This window comes from Calliphora vicina, chromosome 1, assembly GCF_958450345.1.
Source record: "Calliphora vicina chromosome 1, idCalVici1.1, whole genome shotgun sequence".
Lineage (NCBI taxonomy): Eukaryota > Metazoa > Arthropoda > Insecta > Diptera > Calliphoridae > Calliphora > Calliphora vicina.
In genome coordinates, this window is record NC_088780.1 from 135,761,750 (window position 1) to 135,778,809 (window position 17,060).

The following is a 17,060-nucleotide window of genomic DNA, read 5'->3' on the forward strand; positions in this document are numbered from 1 at the left end:
CGCTAATGGGGGCCAGTGCGTAGCCCCTCAAAGTTGGTCACCTCGGGTCTCAAATTTTTTAAAAAAAATCTCAAAAATCCATTTATGATCCGAATGAGCTGAAATTTTTAGAAGATCTACAAAAAATATGCTTACGCTTATTAGTTTTAGAGATATTCAGATTTATTGATTTATTTTTTTTTTTGTTCGATCTTTGTATGGTTTTTTTATATATGGCGGGCCTACGGAGGGTCGAAATTTATTTTTAAAACATCAGGTATATTGGCAATAAAATTCTAAATAAAATAAAAATAACTTGCTACTAGTTATCTCTTCCCTATAAAAAGTTATACGCATCCAAATTTGGAACTTGTAAAAAGGGCCGTATTTTTTACGTTTTTCCCAAAAAAGCCCATATATTTTTTCTTTTGTAGAAAAAATTTTCTTCGGGACTATATAGAATTTTTATATGATCCGGAAAGATAACATAATGCAAAAGCGTGTAAAGAAAAACTTTGCTCACTTTAGCGGACATATCAACCCCCAGAGCAATCCAAACTTGGCCAATTTAAAAAAAAAATTCGGTTTGAGTAAAAAATTCTAAAAAGGCAAAGCACCGATCCACGAAAATTCTCCATATTTGTATAACCCCATATGCTTCTTAAATATTTAATAAGTGTTTTTACTATCACACTGTAAATAACGTCACAGTGGGCACTTTTCTAAAAAAATCTCAGATTTTGGCACACATTTTCCCCGTTTTAGGAATTTTGGTATTTGAAAATAAAGAATGTTAAAAATTGTAATGCCATTGATTTAAAGACATTTGAGTCTATATTGGTTCCAATTCCAAACTGTTAACATTTTACATTAATTCAAATTTCATATTTTTATTCGTGGAAAATCACCATATTATCATTTTTTTTGTTTTGTTTTTAAGGTAAATGAAGTCCCAAAAATTTATAAAATTTTTTAGTTTTACTAAATTATCAATCCTCAAGTTCCCAGATTTTTAACAATATCAAATACTTAGGTATATAAAAAGCCTTTATTTACTCCTCACAAGTTCCACAAACCTTGCCCCCTTTGACAAATTTATACGTTTTTTCATATAAAGCGTACATGACAGAGACAATAGATTGGCTAATGGGTTGGGTTTAAGACGAATGGAAACAGGACGAAACAGGAAAACGAGTATAAAATACGATCATTTTGGACAGTAATCATTCAGTTGTGAAGATTAGTCACTGAATGACCTATAAATAAAATGTATGAATTTGAATTGTAATAAGTGTTTTTTTAGAGAGAGAGTTTTTACGATAAGCAGCGCAACCAAGATGAAATAATTAGGCCAGAAAGAGAAGTAGAGTTCTACAATTGTAAGTTAAGCCAGAGAGATAAAGAAGGAAATGTAATTTTCTACATATGTATATCTGTATGGTAAACTATGATATGCCTAAATGAAAATGTCTTTGAAATCTAAGAGACACTTGAAAAACAAGTTCATTGCAGACTTTAAAACAAAATTAAGATTCAATTGAAACACTAATAATCATATTCTTTTAATGATAATTTCTTTTACTACGAGTATCTATATAAAATACAGTTATTTATGAAATTAATATCAAATATTTAAAGTTAAAAACCATAAAATCACATCAGTATTTGGGCTGCATCAAACACACGAAGTTGGTGTCACTGCAAAAACTGCAAAATCCAGCAAAAGGACTTTTTCTACAGCTATAGCATAAAAGTATATAAAAAAAACAAAATAATAAAATTGAAAAATTTACATAATGAAAGTTTCACTTAAAATCTTTGCCCTATTGGTCATAACAACAGCTGTTGCTATTCACACAGCCAAGGCTGCTAAATTTTTGGCAAACAAACGTAAGAATCTGTGATAAAATTTAACAATTGAAAATTTAAAGAAGAATTTATTCGTCTATTTTCTTTTCAGCTGATTTTTTGATACCCTGTCATTTGCAGGATCCAAATTTTAACAAATGTTATGCCAGAAACTTTGAAGGAATTTATCACGAGTGGAAAGATGGTATGTTTTTTATAAGAAATTCGCATAGCGTTTAGTTTATTTAATCAATTACAATTTAAGGTTTACCTGGTTACAAGGAAGCTGGCTCCTATGATCCTTTATATGTAAACCGTATTGTTATTGCTCAGGACCCCAATAATCCGGTTGCTTTAAATGCTGAACTGATTAATCTGATTATAACAGGTGTCAGTAATATGCAAGTGCAAGATGCCAGGTTTGTTATTTTCATTTGCAGCTTAATTACAAAAAGCAATTAAATTAATTTAAACTAGTAAAAGTGGTATATTCGGCTATGCCGAATCTTGTATACCCACCATAAATATGTGGGTATATTTTTATTTTTTGCCAATAAAAATATGGACCGATCCTCGCAAAAGTTAGTTGAAAGATTTAGGATCATATGAAACTTGTTTATGTTCAATTTCATCACGATATTAATTATTATAATACAATTATGAATGTTCAAGTCATTTTCTAAGGGGGACCTTTTATGGGGACTAGGGACAAATATTGACCGATATTAGCCATACTTTACAGAATAATTTCAAAGTACTTAGGACTAATTTGTGCAACATTTTATCAGGATTGCCTCATAATCAACATATTTATGACTGCCCAAAAAGTATTCCGGGGAGAAATGTGTATGGGGATTAGCAGAAACCTTACACATATATATTCTAGGTCATCATAAGAATTTAAGACGATCTAGCCGTCCAAGTGCTGGCTTTGCTGCTCTCTCTGGAGCACCAAAAAGTATATATGTATGTATATTCTAGGTCCTCATATGTCCGTGTGTCTGCTGAAAACACAATAGGCCCCAAACGAAAGGAGCTAGTTATCTTATCTGTTGATATTTATTGCTGGCCAAACGGTATTCCGGGGAGATATTTGTATGGGGGCTAGGCGTAATCATGGTCCGATATTGCCCATTTTCAATATATTCTATCAACAGATAAGACAGCTAGCTCCTTTTGTGTTTTCAGCAGACACACGGACATATGAGGACCTAGAATATATATTCGTTTTGGTGCTCCAGAGAGAGCAGCAAAGCCAGCCCTCTTAAGCTACGTTTCCGCATACACCGAATCGGCACCGAAAACGAAATTCCATACATTTACACCGAAAAAAAGTTTGTTTCAGAAATCGGCAACGATAATTGTGAACGAAATGGCACCGATCAGTTTCGGTGCTGTAGGAACGAAATTATTTTAATTATTTTTTTATTTAAAATTTAAAGAAAATCAAAATGAATAAAAAAAATAAATTTTCTTTATTGGAATAGATTTTGTCAAAAATATTTAATGTGCGACATCCAAAATTAAAAAATAATTTCGTTTCTGTTTTATGCCGCAACTGAAACGAAAACAATTCATAAACGAGACGGTGACGAACACCATCGTTTTTCAGTTTCAGTTTTCGTTATCGGCGCCGATTACGGTGTATGCGGAAACCCAGCTTTAATGGAGAAATTCGGTCATGAAGACTGAATCCATAGACAACAACCAGATAGGTAACTGAGAACCAACCTAAGTATATTGTCAAAAACCTAATTCATGAGAATGTATTGCATGTACATATTTTGTTTTTGTATCACCCGTATGTGTGAAAAGAGAGTAATTTTTTACTATCTCCTTCCGTTCTATGCGTTTATTCTATGACTGAATCATTCGATTAACAACAAATTTAGTTGTCACAACTGTTTTCTCTATGTACATATTTTATTTCTATTGTGATTTTCTTTTGATTACAATTGGGACCTAGAGGATCTCCAGAGAAATTCCATGACATTTGAGAACGATGCATTTTTTCCAAAATGTATTAGAACTCATTGTCGATAGATTCGGTCACCGCATCTTAAATGGGGAAATTCGGCCATGAAGACCGAATCATTTGGTTAGCAATAAATTTGGCTATTATAGCTGTTTTCTCTACGTATTTTATTTACATGTGTATGTATGTACATATCTATATTGTAATTATCTTTTGTTTTCAGTTTCAATCCAAAAACCTTGAAATCAAAACTTAAATTGTTTGTGCCAAAATTACGTTTTAATTCCGATTATAAACTAAAAGGGCGCATTTTGAATTTGGCTTTGAATGGCAATGGCAAGGCTATAATTGATATCGGTAAGTTTCTATAATATGTTTCTGAAATATGTTAGTAACTTTCTTTTAAAATATCTTAATTTTCTCTTTCACAGATAAAATCGCCATGGTCCTAAGCATACAACTGAAGTTACGTGACGAAAATGGCTTTACATTTACCGATATCGATAAATTACACCTGCAGATTCCCGATATTGGTGGTTTTAATGTAAATTTCGGTAATCTTTTCAATGGCCAAAAGGCCCTGGAGGACAGCACAAATGCTGTGTTCAACGATAATTGGCGTGATTTTTATGAAATTTTACGACCCGCTATAACCGAAGCCGTTCAATTCATCATGCATGATCGTTTGTCCAAAGCATACAGTTATGTGCCGGGCAATTATTTCATTGCCGATTTACCAAGTGCTGCCCAGCTTAGAGGTTAATAGCCTAAAGTATTGTAAATGTAAATGACAAATAAAGATCAAGTATAAAAGTTAAAGAATCACTAGTAATTAGTAATAATTATTTTATTTTTTATATTTTTTTAACCTAAAATTTGTATCTTTTATTTTAATTACTGCATAAAATTTTGATAAGTTCAAATTTATGAAACAATTTGCTTTATTGTTATTCACTTTCTCATTAGATTTAACTCATTATTATTACCAGGGATGCGATTTTCATGCAAATGCATGATGGTAGTCAGTAACCCTAAATTAATTTGACCAATAGAAATTATCACCTCCAGAACTGGTCCTAAAATCAGTTCTGTATGAAATTGTCACCCTCGGAACTTTTTCTACGGAAGCTTAACGGAGCTGATACATATACTAAAGAACAGTTCTAGAACTAGTTTTTTCATCAGTGATTTTTGATTGATTCATTCATTTATTGAATTAACATTATAAGATTTATATTTACCGAAATATGAATTTGTGTATTTATAGGAAAAAAATAGAATTAGTTTTTCAATAATTTTAAACTTTTTATTTTTCCATAAAGTTTTTTAACCATTTCCAAAAATTAGTTTCGGATCTAATAAGTGATTTACAGAACTAGTCTAGAACTCATTCATGTATATAGGAGATTTCAAGTCAAGTGAACCAACTTTTAAAATCGATGTCTTCCGGTCGGGATGTTTTGCACCAAGGTTCAACAAGATCGGTCGAGAACTCTCTGAGTTAGAGCTTGTCAAAATTTGACATTTTGGATAAAGGGATAGTTTTTCTCATCGATGTAACTTATTACCTATTTTTCTTAGGAAAATATGTCCCTAATAGTTTAGATAGCTATTTCTTCAATCTTTCGAAAAAATGGGACCTTTTTTAATTTTGTTTTGGTCAAACGAAAGCTTAGGTCCATTTCTTAAAGAGTTTTTTTTATCGCTTAGTGGGATATAGATCTAAATAAATGTTTTGTAACTCAAGATATACAATTTTTGATTTTTTGTTGGCAAAATCAAAAACTTTTTTTGACCCTTTTTTTAATTTTTCTTTTACTCTCCTTTACACTCCTTTAAGAGGTTTCTTGTCGCTTAGTAAGATGCAAGTGGGATATGTCAAAAACCAAAAACCTCTTAAAGGAATGGACCAAAACTTTCTTTAGAGCAAACAAAAAAATTAAAAAGAATGGCTCATTTTGAAAAAAAAAAAGTCAGATTTTGCCAAAAAAAAAAAGTTAAAAATTTTATGTCTTGAGTTACAAAACATTTAATTTTATATACATCCCACTCGCACCCCACTAAGCGACCAAAAAGGTCTTCAAAGAAAAGACAAAAAAAATAAAATTTTTTAAAAAAAAAACAAGTAAGAAAGTATGGTCGGGCATGACATGACATAATACCCTACCCTAAGTAAAAGAGCAAAAACACTTTTTTTTTAAATTTTAATAGTTTATATTTTTGAGTGATTTTCGGAAGTGAGCCTTATATGGGAGCTATGACCAATTATGGACCGATCACCATAAAATTAGGTCGTGTGAGTTATTTCTATATGAAAGTTAACTATGTTGAATATTGTGTGAATACCAACATTTTTAAGTGATTATCGGAAGCGGGTCTATATGAGAGCTATGACTAATTATAGACCGATCGTAACAAAATTTGGTGACATAAATGTTGTATATATAAAACTTACATGGAGCGGAATTTGTGGAGATACATATATAAATTAAACATTTATGACCGATAAAGTCTAATTTCGGAAGGACATTTATATGGGGGCTAGGTGAAATAATGGACCGATTTCAGCCAGTTTCAATAGTCTTGGTCCTTGGGCGGAAAAAATAATATGTACCAAATTTGATCGAAATATCTTCAAAATTGCGACCTGTACTCTGCGCACAAAGTTTACATGGACAGCCGACCAGCCAGACGGACGGATGGACGGACAGACATCGTTTAATCGACAAGGATTTTGATTTTGCCAAAAAAATTCAAAAAGTGTATGTTTTGAGTTACAAAAAATTTATAATAGGTCTTCAAGGAAAATATCTAAGCTTTCTTGATTTACGTTGGTGTTCAAGATTTTAACACGGCGTGATATTGAAGGCGATTTCCATTCTTTACTGAGCTGGCCAAAAGATTGTGTGGCTTTTTTTATTCGGCTTACAATATTTTCATTAGATCCCCCAGTTCGTTTATAACAGCTGTATAACCCATGTATAACTAACTTAAAAACCCTATAGAAGTTCTTTATAATCGCAATAGAGTTCTACAAAACGGTTTCCAGGAGTAATTGCGATATCAATAGTTCCGAGACTACAATTAAAAAACCTGAAGAGATTCTGATAACACTCATTCTAGAATTATTTACTTTAGAAGAAGTTCTGAAAATCTTCCTGGGAATTAAAAATTTATTTCGAAATGTTCATAATTTGTAATTTATTACACTGTATAACACAACAAAAATTACAAGGTCCGACCAATAAATTTTGATAGAGGATACAAAAAAAGTCTATGTATCGGCGTTTTAAAGGTTTACATCTGAATTTCATTTGAGGGGGGGTTAATGTTTCCCAACTCTGGCACATTCTTATTGTTAATCGGCATAAGAAACCTTGTGATCCTTACATTTTAGGTATAAAATGTGTTCAGCAAATTTATGTAAAATATTACAGAGAACATTTTTGTAGAATATGTTAACCCTCTAAATCCTCAAGGCATGGGTCTTTTATTCCATTAAAACAGGGATTTAAGGGGTTAAAATGTTCCGCAAAAGTATTACCCCTGAAATTTTACTATAAGTCCCTGAATACACCAAAACGGAAAATTCAAGCAGAAAGTCAGAAATAAGACATAACAAAAAAGAGCCTAGGGTTAATTTCGCATTTCAAGACCCACGATTTTCATTACTTTTGAGGACACAGTTTAAAAGAAAAATGTCCATGCTTTATTTCTCTGTGCAAATATTTTTAGTTTTTGCAATGAATTGGCTTACTAAGGTGCCCTACATTAAAATTTTTAATAATTTTTCCAGTTGATCTTTCAAACTGCATTTTTAGTTTTTTTCATTTTCATAAAAATTTTAAAAGTTATAAAGCCTTATTTACAAAATTTACTTCCGAAAAATCTGAAAAAAATCTCAAAAATACTCTACCCTATAAGCTTTCAAATTATGCTTGAGCACCCATGAAAATAAGAAAAACTACGTTTTTTGGGACACACAAGTGCGCATGTCTGATGAAATGTTTGACCAAAATTCAACAAAAACTTATTTTTTAAATTCCCATGTGGATTACTTTGAGAACCAGTTGTCAACAGAATCTGATGAACATGGTGAACAATTTCATCAAACATGCGCACAGATTGAAGAACGCTTGTAGCTGAAATATGCTGGACATTTTATGATAATGAAGTGCAATTGCCTAGAGCTAAAAAAATGTAATTAATGAATACTTCCTATCCAAATTTGCTATCGAAGGTAAAATAAATTTGTGATTTTTAATTAAATTTGAACTATTTATTTTCATGCTAAATTTTTGGGGTACTTTAAAAAAAAATTCTTAATAAATGCGAAATTAACCCTAAGCTCTCATTTGCTGTGTCTTATTTCTGACTTTCTGGTTGAATTTTCCGTTTTTGTGCATTCAGGGACTTATAGTAAAATTTCACGGATAATATTTTTGCAGAACATTTTAACCCCTTAAATCCCTGTTTTAATTGTGTTTTTTCTCTTTTTTAAAAAAAGGACAAAAAAGACCCATGCCTTGAGGATCTAGAGGGTTAATATATTCTACAAAAATGTTCTCCGTAACATTTTACATAAACTTGCTGAACACATTTTATAGCTAAAATGTAAGGATCATATGGTTTATTATGGCGATTAACAATAAGAATGTGCCAGAGTTGGAAAACTTTAACCCCCCTCAAATGAAATTCAGATGTAAACTTTCAAAACGCCGATACACGTGTCTTTTTTTTTTTTTGTCTCCTCTATCAAAATTTATTGGTCGGACCTTGTAATTTTGGAAAAAATTTGATTTTGTTGTATAGTGTTATTAATGATCTTGATTTTTTACTTTCTTCAACTTGTATCAAAATTTAAATGTTTTTTTTTATATAAATATTAATCGTACAATTGTGAATATTTTTCGATTTATAGTGCCTGTTTTATGAGCATATTTTTGCATTTTTAGTGCATGAAATTCACAGCCCTGATTATTGCAATTAACCTAAATCAAGGTTAATTTTAAAATTATTAGAGTTCAATTATTTAAGTATATATATTTAAACATTATTAAATTTACAAATGAAGTAAATTAATAATAAATTAAATGCAATAAAAATTATAATTTATTAATTGATTGTGTCTATTCACAGTTTGGGATTAACTAAGTCTTAAATATATGTACAATTATGTTAGGGATGTTCCCAACTAAAAAAATTTACTTCAAAAATGTGTGTTCTTGTTTAGACGTTGAAGAGTTAACTGGACCACAGCATTAAAAATGTTTCCTGTTTTTAAAATTATGCTCCTATTTGTTCCAAAGGAACCACTGGAACCAATTTTGCTACCGACATTTTTTAATATTATTTCTAGTATAAAAATGGTTCGAAAAATCTGAAAATCACAAATTTATCTGATCTGTTTATTAATAGAAAACTCTAATTGTGTATAACCAAAATTCACTCTCACACTGTTGGTGTTTCCAACTATTATGGCAATTCACTCCGAAATTTCCGAAAATGTGTAATACCAAAAGAGTGACCAGAAAGTGTACTTTAATGCCAATACTTATTATTTCAATTCACAATGCTTTTACGAATAAATTTTTTTATTTATATATGCAATACTGTGATCTCCGTAAATGAAATAACATTAATTTCTTGACTAAAACCCGCTAAATCAAGAAGACGCTAGAAAAACAAGTTCGTTGGGAACTAATAACAAAATTAAAATTATAATAAACAAATTCTCATATTAGTATAACTGTTTTTTTTTATTATTATTATTATTCTTTATAAGATGCAGTTATGAAAGTATCTACTACAAAATATTTAAAGTTAAAAACAATAAAACGAGTTCAGTATTCGGGCTGTAACAAACAATAGAAGGTCGTGTCTTTGCTTTAGACTCCCTCCTACAATTCAACATAAACTCCCAAAGAAGGACATATTTTCTAAAGCATCAGCATACAAAAACTATAAAAACAGGAACATTTACATAATGAAAGTTTCACTTAAAATCTTTGCGCTACTGGTGATAACAACAGCTGTCACAGTTCCCACAGCCAATGCGGCTAAATATTTGGCAAGCAAACGTAAGTATCAGGAATAAAATATAACAATAGAAGAGGAATAGTAACAACACAACACAATAAATTAAATTTAATTTGTCTATTTTATTTTGCATTTCTTCCTTTAGCCGATTTTTTAGTACCCTGTCATTTGCAGGATCCTGCTTTTAATAAATGTTTTGCCAAAAACTTTCAAGTAATTTATCGCGAGTGGAAGGATGGTAAAGTTGCATATAAATTAAAATGTTATTTAAACCATGCATTTAATTTAATATACGGATTTATATTTACATAGGCATACCTGGTTTTAAAGCAGCTGGCTCATTTGATCCTCTGTATGTGAAACGTGTTCTCATTAGTCAAGATCCCAAAAATCCAGTGGCTCTTAATGCTGATCTGATTAATCTGGTGATAACAGGTGCCAGCAAAATGGAAGTTCAAGAAACTCTGTTAGTTTTTTTTATAAAGGATTAATATCCGTAATTTCAATAAATAGATATCTACTGTGTAAAATACTTAGTAGATAAATTTACCTAAAAGGTAACTTGAGATTAATTTCCAATCAATATCTACGGGTAAAAATTCCCTAATATTTTTACTCCATAAGTAACTAAACACTGATAGATATCTATTTGTTGAAACTACGAGCATAAGTGTAGAATTCACTTGCTAATTTTTTTTTTTACAGCTTCAATCCAAAAACATTAAAAACAAAGATTAAATTATTCGTGCCTAAATTACGTTTTGATTCGGACTATAAACTAGATGGCCGCATTTTAGGTTTAGCATTGAATGGCAATGGCAAGGCTCACTTTGAAGTAGGTTAGTGTTTGTTTTTTTTAGAAATTATAGCAAACAAAAATTAAAACAAAAAATTAATTTATTAACTTTCTACTTCACAGAAAAATTTGTCTTGATCCTTCACATGCAACTGAAGCTACGTGACGAACATGGTTTCACCTTTACCGATGTTGATCAGTTACAAGTGGATATTGCAGATGTTGGTGGTTTTCGCATACAATTGGATAATCTCTTCAATGGCCAAAAGGTTTTAGAGGACAGCACAAATGCTCTGTTCAATGAGAATTGGCGCGATTTTTATACAATTTTACGTCCTGCTATATTGGAATCTGTTGGAGTGGTCATGAAGGATCGTTTGAGCAAGGCATACGGTTATGTGCCTGGCAACTATTTCATTGAAGATTTACCAAGTGCTGCCCAACATAGAGGTTAATTTACAGTATTTTATAAGTAAGAAATTAGTTGTAGAAAATTGTGTTGGAAAGGGAACATTTTTAATTTCTTTTATTTATGAAATGTGGAGCTAGGTAATTTTTAAGCCTTTAATTAAAATAAGATGCCAAATATTGTCAAATTTAACAGTGATTTTATTCTTCTTGAACCAGCTACCGGACTTTATCTTTGTAATCTACGTAGATTCAATTGACTTGTTATAATAACTAGTCACAAACAGTGGTGAACCTAAAAAGTAGGTGAAATCACTAGTTCTGGAAACCGCAGGGCGGAGATCCCTTTTAGACAGTTAGTGTCCCAGAATACTTGGTTTATGTATAGTCAGAATCATAATTAAAGGCACGGCGAGTAAATCCAACCCATTTAGCTGAAAATGGAGTTTTTGGAGTAAGTGTAAATATTAGAGTCTAATTCATACTAATCCGAAACTTTTCAACTAAAAAAAACTTGTGGACTCTATTAGTATTGTCTTTTCATCTTGAACCGAAATGTTTTTTTTGAGGTAACGGTTTTATATATTCTATTGATTATAAACTGAGTCATCAAAACTTACAGCCTTTTCTTTTATAAAACTGACGAATTTCTAAATGAACGATTCGTCAAGAGACGAATGTTTATTTGTTCATACATTTTGTATTTCAAAATTTCAAATGGTCACTTTTCTAACCACCTTTTCTATAGTCTTTAAAAATATTTTTAGTGATATTTATTGGCATTTTGCTAAACAATTGAATTCTTTGAAGTCATAGTTTTTGTTTTATTGTTAGGTTGTCGCGTTGTCTCAATGATCGGATGATAAAATTGTCTGCAGTTTTGAATCTGACGAAGAAGAGAATTATGGGGAGCAAACTGATTTAATGGTGCTCGGTGACATAAATAATGAGTCAAACTTATACACACTATTCCAGCCAAAACTTATCCTTGGTCCAACAAATTATTATTTTTTTAATCACGTTAGCTTTTAAAAATATGATATTATCTTTTCTAAATCATTAATTTTCAACTGTTATTTCGATCAAAAAAAAAGTACGTGAAAAATTATTTAAAACTTTTCAAAAAAATCCAATATGGACTTCCAAAAAAATAGCAAAAGATCTGAAGGTTCATCGTCACTCTGTTTCAAACAGTATAAGAAAGACGTGAACATTGCAAGAAAACCTGTATCAGGTAGAAAAAAGGTCTAACAGATATTGGTAAGCCAAAAAAAGTCAAACAACTCTTTCGAAGAGCACCGAATACTTCTATCAGAAAAGCAGCTCGTAAAGTTAAATGCTCTGATTATTTTGCGCGCAGAGCCAAAGCTAATGCTGGATTGAAGTCACATAAATTTCAGAAAGTTCCAGGTCGCAATGCGGTAAAGAACTTAGAAGCAAAAGAACGAGCGAAAAAATTGAGGTAAAATTTTATGAAAATATACACATGTTGTGTGATTCAAGAACAATACCGGAAAAAAAATTCCCCAAGAAGTTTCTCAAGTGGCAAGCCTTGATGTTGCAAAAGAAGCCAATCATTTGTGACATAAGGCAGAAATATATATTACGGAGTGTCTACAAAAACGGCTTTTACCTTTCTTAGAACAGCTCAGAGTGCCTTCATATTTCTGGCCCGATTTGACCACTGAATGGTATTCAAACAATAATGTAAATTTTGTACCACGAGAGGAAAAACCACTCAACTGTCCAGAACTTCGGCCTGTGGAATGGTATTGGGCTCTTGTAAAAAAAGAATTAAAGAACACAGGTAAGGTACTCCAGGACATGTCCGATTTTAAGCGTAAGCGGGCCACGTCGTCCTAAAAGGTAACGGAAGCATCTATAAAATCTTGAATGGGAGGATTTCCGAAAAAAATTTATAAATACCGAGTAATATGCCAATATTTTAATGTTTAATGAATTCGTACAATATTTGAATAAATTTACATATTTTTGAGAATTTTTATATTGAACGGTTTAAGTTTTGTTTAACTTAATACATATAGTTTTTTTCTGGCTCACTCTTTACCTTCGGGGTGATTTGATACTTCTGTTAGTGACTTATATACCCAAAAAAAACTTTCCGCATGCAACGATTGAATTGCAACAAAAACAGTGTAAAATGAAACAAAATATGTTTTTTCTCGCACAAGTGTTTCTGTATCTTGAGTTTGCGAGAATTATCTGTCATTTAAATAATTTTCCAGCAATTATTGGAAGGATGTGAGAAAAAGAGTTTCTGTAACAATATTTTGCGAAAAGTTTCTCACAGGAACTGTCAAAACAAGTCACATTTGAAATTGGTGTGAGAAAAACAAAATTTTAAAAAATATAGATATTTTTAACTTAAATATACATATACACATGTAATTACACAAAAATATGTTTCTAAATTATTTTTTTTTTAAATTCAGCAGTTTTAAGCGCCACACTTTACATTTTGTTTTATATTTAAATGATGACAATCAATAAAACACAATTGTTATATTTTGGCATTTTAATTTTTTTTAGCCTTTCACTGTTTTGGTTTTAATATAATTTCTTTCTTTCGTTGACGTTTGTCTTGCATTTGACACTTAATTACTGGAAATATTCCAGTAAGAACAGAATCTGTGTTGTCTGTTTTCGCATTCAAATACAGAAACACTTTTTTCTCGCACATCGAGAAACGATGGAATTTTTTGTTTCACACTTCATGTGAGAAGTTTTCCGATGCGAGAAATACAGAAACGAGCTACAGGGTTAATTTCCCAAACATTTTTTTTTAATATAATATTTATTAATATAAATAAATCTACATATTTTTAGAAAACAATGCAGAAAGTTAACGAGTTTCACCTATTTATTTCATATAAATAGTAAAATTTTGAAATCGAAATCGTTGTCCGATTTGCTCAAATTTTCAGCACTTAACCTTTAGGCCTAGTGTCACAATATTACACCCGGCACTCCTTGAAATCTAAAAAAAACAAATCGGCTGTCATTCTAATATACATATTTCAATTTCGTTAAAATATAAAATTATCTACTAAAAATTATTCAATAAAACAAAAGTACTTATTGCTTATTACTCACTTATTTATACATTTATAAAATTACTAAATAAAAAAATACCCTCAACTCGAATGCTGCTTTTCTATAATTTTAAACATTTATTCAATATTTTTTTTGCGTTTTGCTATTTTTTTGCCAAAACAATTATTCTTTTGTAAGGCTTTGTAAGTATTACCATAGAAGCTATAAATAAGTAAATAACAGAAATTCATAAATAATCGGTTTTGCAGCTTTAAATCACGCCAATTTTCATTGAAGAATTTTCATTTGTATTTCAATCGACCTCTTTTTTATAATCTTGCCATTGAAAAGATTAACGAACCCAGTGTAGATGTGAGTGAATACAAGTCGTGCTCACATCGACATGTTTACTTTACAAACTACTTACATCAAGCACTGTCAAGGGTGGATTGTTGCCCCATCACCGGCTGTTATGAGGTGGGATTTTTGGCAGAGATAATTAATTAATTTTATTGGGATGTTATTGGGGATATGGAGAAAAATAGGAAAATTATAAACAGTTTTTGTTCTGAGTATGAATGAATTAAAAATTAATGCTATGTTCACACTTGGGCAAAATTTTGATTAAGTTAATCAAAGCCGTTCACATTACATTTGAGATGATTAAGTTGACACTAAAATGATTAAGTTGACAAATAAAAAACAACAAACAAATTTATATTTCTTAAAGGCATTAAATATGGAAATAAATACTTTATTAAAGATATCAGCAGATTATTTTAAACTTTTTAATTATGAAATTGTGAACCATAGAGAAACATAGAGCGGAAACTAGAAAAAAACTCAAACAAAAAAATTACTCAAAATAATCACACATACGAGTGTTGTTTTTGTTTTCACATAGTTTTTTCTACTAATACATTCTCACCACTTAGGTTTCTGACAACTGAGTTAGGTCTTTGACATGAGAGTTTGCGCTCTACGTCTATTCTCTATGTTGTGAACATTGATGAATTATTTATGGTTTTTTTATAAGAAAAAAAACTTCTGTCAAAATTTATTTATCGGTACTACACATCATAGTCGGTTTGAGGTATGTTCAGGTGATTCTATGTGATTAATGAAGTGATTAAGTTTTAATCATGTTAATTTTAAGTGATTAACAAATCATTTAAATGTATGGATAATCATCTCGATTTTGAAGTGATTAGAGCTTAATCACGTTTGAGATGATTAACTCTGCAAATGTGAACATAGTATTACCATTTAGCAATTTTGCCCTTTGCACTACAAAAATGTGCAAAAGGGAAGAAGAAGGCAACATTCTTGCTAGAAATGAAAAGATTATCATGTTCAGTTAGCACGTTCTCTTAATTTTGTTTGAGGAATATATAAGAGATGTTTTTAATAGAGCCGGAGTAATTTTAATTGAAATAAAATAGAGAAAAACGTTTTTAATATCCAACCAATTGCCTTTATTAATTAGATAAATTTATGGCATCCATATTTAAATATTGTTACGATTTAAGCTTTTAAAAATGGTGATTTATTTCCTTTAAATAAACCGAATTATTTTAATTGCAAATAAAAGAGATCAGCAGTTTAAAAATTGTAACAACTCTTTATTTATTTAAAAACACACTTTATTCTTTACAAGAATACACTGGTAATACTGTTGATGTTAAATCTAACAGCACCTACGATATACTAACTGATTTACAACTCGCTGTTACTTTTTTTATACACAACGCCATCTTCCAGATGTCTCATTAATAATCTAACGGAAAAAAATCGAATGTTTTATTTTCACAATGATAACTAGAGCTTTTAAAGCTTTTTCACAGTTAATGTTGTCATACTTATAAACAATGTTAATAACAGCGTGTTATCCACATTGCTGATAAGTATAAGTTTCTACTGATGAAAATGTTAATAAACATGATGAATGTTGCAAGCAGCCGTTACGGACCGTTAAATTCAAATTGATAATACAGTTTCGTAACAATATGATTTCCAGGTCCAATTTTCACACGCCCTTCGCAAAAACTCAGGCTTTATTTAATATAATGTTGTAAAATCACATGAACGAGGTGGCCAGTTAACATGTCTATATTTTCGATCCATAGTTTCACGAATTAATCGCTCGGATGGACAATTGTGAGCACCATAAATTGCATGCTGTCTCATAAAACAGTGCTGCCAATTTAATGTTTATTGCCCCTAAAAAAACACCTTTTATAAAGCACTGTTTATATAGATACAATTCCGAGCTATTCCTCGCCTTTATCAAATTCTTATATTTTGCCATATGTGGAACACATGCCTTTATTAATCTTTTGTTATTATTTTTGAAAATTTATTTTAGAATTTATTAAGTTTTTTATCTACTCTAAAACGCTATGCCCGTTTTCTGCCATAAAGCTGAATGTTAAAGGGCCATTGTTAAAAACAAGATAAATTAGTTTTTAATTGTCTATATAACTAAGAAAATCAACCATAAAATTCTAAATGAAAATTATTGTATAAGAAACATGTTTAAGAACTTGTTTAAGTAAATACTTTATAGTTATATGAAATTACTATTCTTGACAATGAAGATATTGAAAAAAAAGTACTTAGAACTCAAATGGAAACCAGTTTCCAACCAATAATCGCAGTGATTAATTTAGTTCATTATCAATAATCAAGATGATCAGTATAACTCTGTTTAAAAGTAAATTTGAAGGTTAAAAAAACTATTTAACTTAGAATTTGAAATGACCATGAAGTGCACTATGAAAAGTAGGTTAGGGTTTTTATTTCAGTATCAGCATTAGGTAGCTACTTTATTAGCTGCAAGCAGTTGAAAACCAGCAACACATAGCGGGCTCAATAAATCTGTATCTTTTTAACTACAAATCCGATTGGCATATGATGTACGAAAGAATCGTACAGGAGGATATAAACTTTCAGAAAATGAAG

At 30.6% G+C, this 17,060-nt stretch overlaps 1 protein-coding gene across 1 annotated transcript; it reads left to right on the plus strand.

The window, feature by feature from the left end:
• Positions 1-1,775: 1,775 nt before the first annotated feature.
• On the plus strand, positions 1,776-11,238 carry LOC135953105 (uncharacterized). The gene is made up of 11 exons (XM_065502787.1): positions 1,776-1,869; positions 1,940-2,032; positions 2,093-2,246; positions 4,026-4,159; positions 4,234-4,560; positions 5,032-5,059; positions 9,650-9,882; positions 9,987-10,079; positions 10,154-10,307; positions 10,547-10,680; positions 10,761-11,238. Exons 1-11 carry the CDS (start codon positions 1,776-1,778, stop codon positions 11,090-11,092), a joined length of 1,776 nt encoding a protein of 591 aa, XP_065358859.1. The 3' UTR covers positions 11,093-11,238.
• Positions 11,239-17,060: the final 5,822 nt, after the last annotated feature.